Here is a 12,886-nt window from a genome sequence, read left to right as displayed (position 1 = left end):
TACAGATACTACAGATAAGGCTATTTAAACAGCAGTACAAATAAGATATCCTGTCACTCACAGTCTCATACCATAAATAACAAAAAAAAAAAAAAAAAAAATTTACAAGTTATGTAAAGAACCACCAAAAACCAAAAGAACCACCACCACCACAGCAATTCTAACTTCTTTGCTGTAGCACAATGCTGTACAAGCACATGCAAGCTCACATTTTGAAATCACAGTGTGAAACACCCCATTTTCAAATGTTATGATTAATCCTACCTACCAGAGCCCCCTCCTGTGCATACTCTAAAGGGTGCCTCAAATGCAGTATTATTCCTTCATAACACCTTACCTAACATTCTGTGTCATACAGCAAAATGCTTCTCAGCTAATGCAGATGTGGACTTTTGAGCTAAGCCTTTGGGAAATTCTCTCTTCACACAAAATGACACAATTCACACTGGGGAAGTCTTCCTCTCTCCCTCCCACATTTAGCCTTTTTCCCTCAGTTTCATACTGTGACTCCAAGCTTGACCTCTACTCATGCAGAGAGCTATAAACACTTATATACAAAACCAATGCCAAAGTCATCAAAATGGGACTGGGGCCTCAGAATTTGTCATCCTGCAGCTCTGGGAAGCCTTACTGTGTGCTGGGGAGAAAATCACCTAGTGCAGTGTGCTTCCATCCCAGTCAGCAAAAGAGACACAGCTCCAACCACTGCAGTTAAGGCACATCAATGACTGAACAACTCCAGTACTACAGTGGTGAAGTCTCAAATGTACCTACAACCATCTTCTCTTTCTTCAGTATTTTAGTGCCTCCACAGAAATGCAAGGTGAGGGATAAGGACTTCCTCTTAGACAAAGCAAGTCAGCCCAGCATGTACAGCAGTATTAAGTCTCAATCTGCAGATGTGTAGAGACAATTTCATCAACATCACATCTTTTTGTTTTTATTATATAAAGCAAAATTTTGTCTGCACTTTCTCTTCTGCTTTGGAGAGAGCTAGATAGAGAGACAGCCACCTAAAGAAGAACATCCTCTGTAGTGGTTCAGAGCACTAAGAGCTATTACTGGGAATAGTTTCCCATCAGGAGAGCTTTGTTCCTGAATCCAGTTATGTGCAGTTACAGACACACACAAACTGTGTACATGAACAAAACCTTAACCTCTCCTGTCTCCACTTCGCACTTTGTTCTAAAATATATTTTGTCCCATCCTCTTAGAAGGGCCTTTTTGGGGAACAAGAAAGGTGGGAAATAGGTGAGTACTCTGTTTCAGGGAGTACCAATAGTCTTTCTTCAAAAGGTGAAGCTGAAAAAGTAAATGGTACCTCCATCCTCTCCTGTTTTCAGTATCTGATATAAAGCCTTAGGAAATGGAACTTAAAAAATAGTAAGCAGATGAGAACAGGAATTAACTGACTTTAGAAACACAGTAGAACTACTTGGTGGGCATTGTCTTTTTATACACTTAGTAATGGGAAGGGCAGAAACTTCCCCAAGACTCTCCAGACCATCTACAGCAACACTGGACTCTATGGGGAAATTAAACCTCATATTGTGGCTTTCCCCTTCAAATTAAAAAGCCCCCAAATATTCCATGGAAAAAACCTTGAATGATTACAAACAAGGAAGGACACAAGCTCTTTAATATTCAAGGTAGAAACACTCTTGATTCTCTGGTTTCTGCTACTGCCACACCTCTTGGTTTGGAAGCAAGCTGAACATCCACTAAGAATCTCTCATCAGAAGAAACAGATTTTGTTTTCCATTTGTGCAGAGAACCAGGCTGTTCTGTCAATCCCTTAAGGGGACAAAGCAACCATTTTTGTTGTGAGCACAGGTGACTTTCAAGGGTCATCGGGTTTCCAGTGCAGAAGACAAGTGGCCATGCAGTCTCACAATAAATTCTTTGTCTTTTGAGAGGACTGCATTTCATCTGTAAGGTACAAATGAAACAAAACAAATCTTCTCCAAAACCAGAGGCAGAAAGAGGAGTTAATTTCCTCTTTCTTTTCCCTCATTTTTCTCTCTTAGCCTGCTACTCTGCCATTTGCAAAGAAATAACTACTCCTTCACTTTCAAAGAAAAATCTCAAGTGCCGTTTCCTTCTGGGCTTTCAGACCAGACTCAGTCTTGTATTTTATATGGACATCTATGGTTCTTCTTGAATTTTCCTGCCCTCTAGCTGTGAAATCTCAAATATAAGCTCTCAAGAGCATACCACACTTTTCATGTGCTACTGATGAGCTGAATCATGCTTATAGAGCCTGTGAGATAAAAAGCACTTGAACACATGCCAAGATCTGTGCTTATTCAGGAAAGGTTTTCAGAGACATACTCAAGCTCTGTCAGCTTAGGGGGATTTCAGGAGATACTTCAGTGCTTTTCATAATCAGCACTACAAGTAACTTTCTACCCTAGAGATCCTTAAGGTGATTATTAAAGCCCCTCTCAAGTCTATGTGCTTAGAGGTTTGTGAAGCACCAAACAAAGCAGAAGCAGCAAGCTCAGGTCCTGAGGTGAGCCACAGGTTCATTTCACAAGCTGTTTCTGGGCCTCAGTTTATCTCCCAGTCAAATGCAGAATTTGCACTGCTCTGTCATAGGCTGTATTTAAATTTACTAGGCCTAAAAGCAGAAATATAGCTGAATGGTGAATAATAATTTCCCAATCAGAGCAATTCCTGAATGCCTTCTTCAGACAACAGCCCTCCAGAATTAGTGTTTAACATCTCAAACATCCTACTTTCACTCAGCAGAGAGGCACCCATCTAGAAGAACTGTGCCTTTTCCCAGCCTGCCAGGGTTCCCAGAGGTCTCCCATGCAGCAGCAAGACAGGAGTGGGAGTAGGATGGTACTTGGATTGAGCTCTGGAAACCGTGCACGCCCAGGCTCCCTGAGGAGCCACTGGGGAAAGACTATCCTCCAGAGGGCAGATCAGAGCGATTTACAGACATTCCCCTGACTCAACTTCAGGAGAGGCTGCCTCCTCTCCACCCCAGCTCAGGGACTCAGACAGCGCCTCGAATTCTCAGCCCTGTGTCTGGGCGAGATGCACAACACCAGGGATTCAGTGTTTCCTCCTCTTACTGACAAGATGCAACTTTGTTCAATTTCAAGCTATCAATCTTAGGCTCAAAAACGAGAGACTGATCAAAAATGCATTACAGGAAATAATTTTGTAAATCTCTGCCTTTATGAGTAGCTAGTAATTTCAGCTGCCCAAATCAGGATAGTCTGACCAGTCGCAACTGCACATGCTGCTGAGTATTTCTCAGTCAGTGATCCCCCTCGTGGCAGCCTCAATGCTCACTAGTCACTTTTTTAAAAAGTCTCACAAATCAGAACATGCCCCAAGAACATCAGGATAAAACACCTCCAGAAAAACACACTGGTAATTAACCAACAACCTGTTCCTAAATAGGATGACTTCACTGCACAGAGAGCTTGCTGCAATTACTCCTATGCAGTGAGGCAAGGGGAAGTTGAGGGACAAGGAATGCAGAAAACAGTAAGAATTGTAAAAGGACGCTCTCCTATTAGTGAAGTACTGCAAGACCTAGCTTTCCCTCTCCAAGTATGGTAGCCTATCTGAAATTATAACAGGTACTTGTGAGGGGAGAATGTAATGATTAAATGCAATCTGAGCAAAGGTCATAGCAGTAAATAAACTGACATTTTTGTTTGTGTTTTTAATTAATTTTAAAAACAACCACTAGGGTTAAAGTCAACTCATCTTTCCTCTCTTTTCTGGAGGTAAGCAGAGGCATTACACCATCTGCTTCTTTTTCAGCGAGGTTCCCAGAGACATTTTCCAGCCACAGCAGCACCTCCACCTGCACACCTCTGCTCTCCACGTGGGTATGACCTGCCCTGCAATTCCAGGGCCACTCCCAAGGCACACAGGGAGGGACAGGGCCACAGGCCTGGCGTGGGCAGAGATGCTGACTCACTCTGCAACCGTGGCCAAGTCCCCTGCTCTGAAAACAGAGCTGCACCAGCAAACAGATGCTCCTGCTGAGTTTCACTCCCCTGCGCAAGGGCTTAGCAGCGGGATGGCCATGGTGAGTGGGACTGACTGGGAGCCACGTTACCAGGGCCTGCCCACCCTGCCTGAAACCTGAAGGACTCCACAGTCCAACATCTTCCCAATTCCACCCCTTGCCTGAATTTCTTCAGGAAGAGAAAAGAGAACAAAAAGAGGAAGTAACATGGCTGTGACCAAGTTAGTTAATTTTGTCATCAGACCATGCAGTGGTCCATCCAAAGGGCTTTCAAAACTATCCTCTTGGCCTTATTTTGTTGGGTTTTTTTTTTCCTATATTTTTCTTTTTTCTCCTTTCATTATCAGCATGAAATCACCTCTATCTTCTCATTTTCCTTACCATGGCATGATTAACTCCCTCACACAGTAGCCATTGTACTTGTGTTTATGGTGTGGCAAAAGGCAGCTTTTAACCTCACATGTACCTCCAGGTTGCCTTCTAAACTTATCAGCTCCATGTCCCAAGGGGCAGCAAGCACTGGATCCACAGTATGGGTCAGCAGATCCAGAAGTAGGTAAATCAGGCAAAAACCACTGAACTCACAGGTTTTCAGATGGGGAGGCATGGAAGGAAGAGTGGGCACGAGGCAGAGAGAAGGTGGAGCACCATCTAAATCCAGTGTAGATGTTGCCAGCCTTAACAGTCTGGGTGTGGTATCAGACAGCCCAGGAAGGACAGGAGAAATATTGCAGGAGCCCCTGTGAGCCCTGCTTTGCTGGTTTACCCAGGCATAAGAAATATGGGGTCTACATCTACCAAAAACACTGAACATGCACAACTGGTTTACTTCTGAGTAGGGAGAGTCAGCCAGAACTGCTGCTAAGAGAGTGTTTTGAGAACAGGTCATTTATTTGGATGTCTGCATAAAGTTTCTTGTGATTTCTAAATGTGTCTGTTTTTCTGCACACAAAAAATAAAACCTCATGCATGAAAGAAAAAAAAAATCCATAGAAACTTACATCTGCAACAGAGACAGTGTGAGTATCAGTGGTCAGGCTGCAAGCAGCAGACATATCAGTCTCACAAGCGGTGACAACAGCACTCTTTAGCAGTTGTTATAAATAACCAAAATAATGAAAGCAATAAGCAGGAGGTATAGTAAGCCTTTACTTATAAGGAGGACTTGCAATAAGTCTTACAAAGAATCTGCCTGGCTCACAGGCTTGCTTGCCAAGCACAGAAATCGTTGCTCCAAGGAGATGGTATTCATTTTACTTTTCTCAAAGTACTTGCAGCACAGCACACAGAGGAGAGAGCAAACGAGTTCTTCTTTAAGTGCCACCAGGTGAATCCAGACATGAAGCAAGATGGGGTTAAAAAGCTACAGAGATGCCAGAGAATTCTGAGTGCCTGCAAAACACTTTAGGACCCCTGCTAAGTAATCCTAGAGATAATAATAAAACTAATCTTACCTTTAAAGTTGCCAATGAACAAGCCAGGCAGAATCTGTGAGAAAGAAATATAGTATCAAATATAGATATCTTGTGGTAAGACAATTTGACAAAGTTCAATTTGCATACAGGATGGAACATACTACTTTAGCAGACTATTGTGAAATGCAATCTAAAACATGCTGACAATTTTTGCAACCTTCTCAGACCAGATAGCTCTAGGCATACTGTGCTTTGACAGCATTCCTTGGCAGAAGGGGGTAGTTAATCGTGGGTATTCTTTCACTTAATGGAGGCTCTCCAAGGACAGCAAATGTAGTTTACAAATTACGAAGCAGCCTCACAACACAGCTCTCCCCTGCCCCCCGCAGCAGGGTAACAGCTACCCTCATGGAACTAATGATGAAACTTCACACAGCAAAGGTGATTTGCCTAAAGTTGCTAAGGAAGCTGGACAAAGCCCTGCAAAATGACATCCTTCGAGGCTTTTGAAGTGCAAAGCTATGCAAGTCAGGGCTGCAGCACTGTGGAGCTCTTAGAGGAAATCACTGCAAACAGTGACTTGTGTGCTCACATAGCAAGGGAACTGCCAAAAGTCTGTGAAGTGCATGTTTCTCCCACAGATCTACCCCTTCAGCCCACACCCTCAGATGCCTGCACAGGTGTCAGTTACAGGACATTCTTTAACTGCACTTCAGTCTCCTTCCATAACATGTACCAGGTACTTTGGGAGTATCAAGGTCTGCCCAAGGACCAGCCCGTGCTTGAGGGCACGTGCAGGCACAGACACAGAGGCAGGTGACACTGTAGCGCTACCCCTGCTACCCTCTCATAACCCTCCCAGACTTGGGAACAGCAGTACAGACATCAAAAACCACCAGGCACACCGAACTGCTGGCCAAGATTTTTGTTCTCTGCCACCTGAAGTCTCTGACCCACACCCACATCCTTTGAGGAGATCAGAACTGTGGTGGTGAAACCATACAATCCATTTTTCTTCAGCCCACGTACAGCATACCACCAATACAGATACATCAGCACTGACTTCCTATAGCCTTAGCAACACCCCAGTGTCACCACAACAGCAGCAACAACCTCTCAGGCACAGCCACTTAAAAGGAAAAGTCCACCCATTTAGGAAAGTCATGAAGGACTTTTCATCAGGGATCATTGCCACAGACTTGGTTTCACTGCAACCCTCCTGCGGAAAGGTGAGCCAGGTCACCATGCACAGGTTAGCAGGGCCAGCAGAAGAGGCTGTAAAACAGCTTCTGACCTGCCCTAACTTCACAGTTTTCATCTGGTCAAAGCATCACGTTCGCTGTTATTTATCAAGCCTTGCGGGAAACAGAAAGCTGCAGCATCTCTTCCAATCCTTGCAGCTTTGGTTTGCGCAAACATTCCTCCCTTTAGGCTTTGCTGGGTGATCCCTCTGCCTGCTCTGTCTCTGTGTCACACCAGCTCTAAACACAGGGCTCAATTCCCCACCCCAATACAAAAAGACAGCTTCTCCAGGACCCTTGCTGTACCTGATTGCTTGTAGAACCTTGCTTGAAAATTAAGGGCTGATTGACAGCACTGGTTCATCAAGAAAACAGTTCTTTAGTAGGGGCACCTGTACATCTGTACATTTTGCAAAAAGAAGCTGAGATAGCTTTCTCCCCTTCCTTCCCTCTTCATTAGTACAAATTCAACATTCTTACAAAGACAGCAAAAATGCCCAGGCCAGTTTCCAATGCTAGACTATGGTGTAGGGTAAAGAAGCTTTCCAACATCCTGCTGTCCCCTTCCATGTGTGCAAGATTCATGGTTTCAAGGGACAATTCAGTGTTTCAAGCACTCTTGATGACATTTGCTAGAAGAAGCCTGTACCTGTTCCAGATAGGGCAGTACTCAAGAGTCACTGCCAAAGAGACTAAATTCTGCAAACAAAATCATGTTCCAAAGCAAAAGGGACTCAAGTTATGAATGAATTTCACTAACAAGATCACCCCAGTGAGCTCCCTCAATTTCAGTTTAAAAAATAAAAAAAAATTTAAATTCAAGGCTTTCTGCTATTTTAAAATAGCTATAGCTGTCTGGTATTTCCTATCTGCAGCACAGATCTTCCATCACACCATTACTGCTGTAGACTATAGCATTTTAGACTCCAGGACATTATTTCTGCATCAAATGCGCATTCTCAAGAGAGAATAAAAGCCTAATTTCAATTCACAGTCATTAAGCTTTGACATTAGAAATTAAAGATAGTGAGAAACACTGGGAGGTTGCAGAAATGAGGTTTCTCGTTGGCAAAGGAGGAAAAATCGAGAAGTCTGCATTTGTACATCAGGAAGCAATGCTGTACGATAGGCAGGTAATTAGGACACCGTGCAACCAAGGACAGATGTTATCCCTCTTGTACTAGTCATTCTAGAAGCAAGAAACATTACTATGGGTGAAAGCTACCTGAAAAGAAGTGAATCTTTATGTCATGCTGACTAATACTTCAGCACTCAACTATGGCTGGGAACTTTCAGCTGTGTCATCTCACACTGCCTTCAGTAACTGCAACTCCGGGCTGTGCAAAATGAAGGCTGATGGCAGCTAGGGGCGTGTGAGAGAGAAGGGGTGGGAGTCAGAAGAGTAGAAAAATAAGGTGGTTGTTTTTGTGAACCTCTCAACCACTGCTATATGAATAAAAACAGTAGCATCTTTATATGATCCGAAACATTGAGAAAATGACCACAGAGCAAGTAACCGATGTAAAGGATGCACCAAGGGACAGGGACACCAACGTCTGTCCTAGTTAGTACCTCGCATGAGAGCAGCTCATGTTCTCCACCTTGCACAAAGACTGAGCCCTGGAACAGACAGCAGTTGCTAATGCTTCTGTCAGTCCTCTCTGACAACACACCTCTCTGGAAAATGCTTAAAGGGCTACTTTGCTGCTGTTTCCTCTATCAACAAATGCCTATGATAAAGCATCTAACTCTTGCCTAACACTGCTTCTGGTTGTGTTAGTACTGATGGGCACTCTGGAGAAGTGCACAGGGCTTTCTCAGAGGTGTTGGGGCACTGCAAAAGGAGAAGACAAACCTACCTTTGTCCAGTAGTACACGAGAGTGGCACACATCAGTGAGGGGGATTTGCGGCTGACATGAACTGGCACAGCTTCTCTGACTTCCATAAAATTAGCTACCTCAGCTGTAACTAGCCACACTGGTTTAAATTTCTTATTAATCCACTCCTACAACAAGCAGGGCTTATCTGCCCTTTTTCATAGAGATAATACTCGAATCTTCTGAAGAGTTTACATGAATAACTGTCAGTTAACTTTAACAGCTCTAAACAACAACTAAACCCCAGGAAGAGCTCTTCACCAAGATCCTGTACACAGATAGTCAAATCTGGTCGCCATCTCAGCCGCTAGACTTCAGCTCCTGGAAAACATTTCTACATTTCAACCACAGACTTCAACTTGAACTTTGAATACAAGTCAAAGTTAGACATTAACCATGAACACAAATCAGACTACTGAGATAATTCCCTAAGTCAGACCCCATTACTCATTCTGTAAAATATACATCTTAAAAATACAAGGAAAAAAGGTGAAGTACTGAAAATTAAACTAGGCAGGTCAATGCACAATCACAAGCTGATTCTCCTTCTCTGAACAGAATAAAAAAAGTGGTTATGAACAAATGATTTCAGTTTAATTCAGGAAATGTCAGAAGTCTAGGATGGGCTTTAGAAAAAAAAAAAAAAAAAAACTAGGCCAGGCTAATTTTACAGAGAAAATTAGCAAAGAAAGATAAACCTCACCTAAAAAGAATGCCAGGCCTCTAGCCCTTATCACTCTAATGGCCACATGAAGTCACGTGCAATTGCTATTTGCTATGAAATACATCAGTATAATGGGACAGAAAAATAAAGAAGGGACCATGCCACTGAGAACAAATCGGTATTGACAGGCTGTAGCAATCCCTGGAGCTCTTTCTTACCACACCCATTCCAGGCCATCATTAATCCTCTTCCCTTGGCATCTGTACAAAGGGACTCCTTAAATGAAATAATCCATCATCAAATAAGCTGATTATTTTTTCCTACCATCCGTACACAGATCTGCCACAAGAAACACACTTCAGCTGGAAACTAAGGCAATTTGTATTGACTGACTACACTGAGTCAAGCAAATACCACCTACATCTGCACTGATGGCTCCATGCTTCCCCTTGCCCCTCCAGCTTCACCGACTCACGAGATCAGGAGGAAGAGATGATCCAGAGGCACATTCGGAAGGTGGCAAGTTCCACACCAAGATGTGGGACCCCTACAAATATAAACCCTGATGGCCAGTACTCTGCATGACTGTAGCCTCCTTAAAGGAGCCAGCACTTCCCAAACTGCTCAACAGCTGAACCTCTTGGATACAGCTATAAGAAAGGGGAGAAAAATCCAAGTGGTGTTATGCTTGTCCTGAAAGCACCAGGTGGTACATGTCAGGGCAACATTTAACAGAATTAAAATGACCAAATTGGCCAGTCACAGATTGCCAATTCCTACCACACACTACCACAGTACAATGCAACACAGCTTCAAAGGGCTGAGAGTTGTCCTTTAGGTTTTATTTTTTTTCCTCCCCAGACTGCAACTAAAGTATCCCATATTGCGTCCCTCTAAACGTTCTGATAATTTCAAGCATTCCAAGAAAATTACTACAAATATACCAGAGGCCTGAAAGGAGTTTCTCTAGCTGTATATCTTCCTAACTGGCCATTTCTAGAAGGCTAATATCAATGAGTGGCTAATACTACAGCATTATTCCCAGACTTTGAAAGCAAAAACTGAAAAAAGGACCAAGGGAGGTTCTACCTTTTACGCACTAACTCGATTCCTCAGCAGCCAGATCTTTTCCCTGCCAAAGGTTTCTATTTCAATGTCTCTACCCATAGGATGGAAAGGCTTCCCCTTCCAGGGAGCACACTAAGCACTCTGGATGTTCATCAATCTGATGATCCTTCCAGGGGCAAGGATGTCAGTCTGGGACAAAATGTGAGGAGCTATTTCTAGCTGTTCTCCTCTGCTTTGTCAGAGGCCACACAGCAAAGCTACTCCCAAAGCACTCAAAGCAGGATGTAAGACAGAGGAGATGACTCAACTTCTGTTCCTCATAGTAAGCTATATATAAAAGGCTAGTTACCACCACACTTTCAAACCTGGGTTTTAAACAGAGGTGGAGATACTGAGAAAAATCACAGTGGTCCCTAGGTAACCACCATGACATGCCAGGGGAATCGGTGCGTACAATAAGCCCCCTACTGCCAAAAGGCCAACACCCTCTGCAAAACAGATCAATCTTCCTTCCTCTTCCTCACTGCGATCTCCACTGGGGCCGAGCGCTTTCCTGTCCCACGGGCACCGGGCGGGCCCAGCCCATGTCCAGCGGCTGCTCCGCGGCGCGGGAGCGGAGCGGGCTGTGCCCAGGTGCCCCGGCCCGGCTCAGCGCGGCGCCCGCTGACGGCCCCTGCCGCGCCTCAGGGGCTGCCGGCTCTGCCCCACGGCACCCCCGGGCTGGGGGACACAGAGAGGGCACTGAAGCCCGGCGCCGGGGGCAGGACGGCCCTCGCGGACCGCGGGGAACTCGCTTCGCCCGGGAAGGGGAAGCCCGGGCACATCACCGAAACCAGGGCCCCCCTCCCGCCCGCCCGCCCGCGCTGCGGCTGGGGAGGAGAGGGCGGCGCGCCCCGAGGGAGCGGCGCGGCCGCGGTCTCGTCCCTCCGCCCTCGCCCCGAGGCGGGGGACCCCCAAAACCCAAGGGAAAAGCCCTCCTGCCCTGGCCTTTGTTCCGGGAGCGGGTGCCCGCGGCGCCGGGGCGAGACAAAGGCGGGGGCGCCGCGGCACCCCGCCCGCCCCGAGGCGGGGAGGGACAGCCGCCCCCGGCCCCGCCGCGCTGGCCCGCACACATGCACTCGCGCACGGCGACAACGACGAGCGGGGTTACCTTGTTCATCCCATTCCCCATGGCTTAAGCGACCCGCACGCCAGCACCGCGGGAGAAGCCGTCGGCCGCTGCTGCCAGCGGCGGGTCGGCGTTCATGGGACAGTGCTTGCCGAGGGGGGACTGGGGACGGGCTAATTGCTAATCAAGGGCGGCCGCTGCTCGCCGCTGTCGGACAGGGCGAGGCGCATCCCTCTCGCCCTGGCCGCAGCCGTCGCCCTCCTGGATGCCGGGCGGCTGGGGGCGGGTTTCCGCTCGGCCGCCCCCGGGAGCGGCGAGAGCCGCGGGGACGCGCTGCCAGGATCCACCTCCCGCCGCCGCCACCGCCCCAAGCGCGGTGCGGGCCCCGCGGGCCGCCCTGGGGCTTGTAGTCCGCGCCGCCGCGCCGCCGCGCCGCCGCCTGCCCCAAGGAACTACACGTCCCAGCGACCCCCGCGCCGCAGACCTGCCCCACCTGCCGCGGCCGGCGGCGCCCGGCGGGCGTTCCGGGGAGGATGAATAAGCGCCGGCCGCGGTGTCTGAGGGGCGGCGGCGACAGTTCTGGCTCCTGCGGGTCGCTCCTCGGCACGGACCGCTCACCGCCAGTGCGCCCAGGCAGGGCAGGGCTGCGGCATGCGGTGCGGGAGCGGGCAGGTGCTGCCCGCCCGCCTCTGCCATCCCGAAACCCGTTTGGTTTCGGCTATGGAAGGGCTCTGGCAGGAGGCACCAGGCCTTGGGCACCGGGGGCAGCTGCCGCAGCTGCCCGCTGCCAGCCCGTGCCGCTCCGGTGTGCCGCTGCCCAGCCGTGCCGCTGAGCTGAGCCTCCCCGGTCTGTGCCCCGTCAGGGCACCTCGGTGGCTCCGGCTCTGTCATCCCAGCCACGCTGCGGGCAAGCTGGCATCGCAGCTAGACAAAGGACATTCGTGCCCTTAACTCAAACAGACGGACACACAGGGGAGAGCAAATAGTTTGACGCAAACATCGCCAGATCACAGTGACTGAGGTGGGAAGACGCTTCTGGAGGCTGCCTGGTCCAACCATCTTCCTCAAGCAGGGAAAGATGCTTTTTGCTGAGCCGTGGCAGGCGTGGCTTCAAAGCCATGCTCACTACTTCCCACCCTAGTGCACAGTTCAGCGTGACATGATAGAATCATATCCCTCTACCCATGGGGATGTGTTTTTTCGAGGTGTGGTTATGGGGATCTCGTGGTTAGTGAGGGAAATTTTATCCCAAGAGTTAATTTGATAGGGGACACAAAGGGTTTAAATATGCAGGGACAGGATACTGCTGCATAAGGTCTCTCCCAATAACCAGTGCAGTAACACTACCTAAAAAATCTGAAATCTTTAGTGGCTCAAATGTAAGACAAAGGAGGATGCTGATGTGTGGCCATCATCAGATTCCCTGTGCATTTATACCTGTGTCAGTGGTAGATGTGTGTAAAAAATGAAGATGTCATTTTTTGGGCTCACCTTGGTAGGAATGGGCAGGTCAGG

General features: G+C 47.5%; 1 protein-coding gene across 2 annotated transcripts in view; it reads right to left on the bottom strand.

Annotated features, from left to right (window-relative positions):
- DUSP22 (dual specificity phosphatase 22) overlaps nucleotides 1–11,650 on the bottom strand; it is a 43,083-nt gene extending 31,433 nt beyond the window's left edge. The window contains exons 1-2 of one of the 2 annotated variants that reach the window (XM_063161483.1): nucleotides 11,414–11,650; nucleotides 5,452–5,485 (exon numbers count right to left, since the gene is read on the bottom strand). In XM_063161483.1, the coding sequence (XP_063017553.1) occupies nucleotides 5,452–5,485; nucleotides 11,414–11,434 (55 nt within the window). In that variant the 5' untranslated portion in view covers nucleotides 11,435–11,650. Of the gene's footprint in view, nucleotides 1–5,451; nucleotides 5,486–8,512; nucleotides 8,719–11,413 lie in introns of those variants that run through there. The other variant, XM_063161475.1, reaches the window with a different exon arrangement.
- Between the last annotated feature and the right edge of the window lie 1,236 nt (nucleotides 11,651–12,886).

Source organism: Melospiza melodia, chromosome 1 (genome assembly GCF_035770615.1).
Source record: "Melospiza melodia melodia isolate bMelMel2 chromosome 1, bMelMel2.pri, whole genome shotgun sequence".
Taxonomy (NCBI): domain Eukaryota; kingdom Metazoa; phylum Chordata; class Aves; order Passeriformes; family Passerellidae; genus Melospiza; species Melospiza melodia.
The sequence above is the reverse complement of the archived record's forward strand: the minus strand, read 5'-3'. Positions and strand labels throughout refer to the sequence as shown.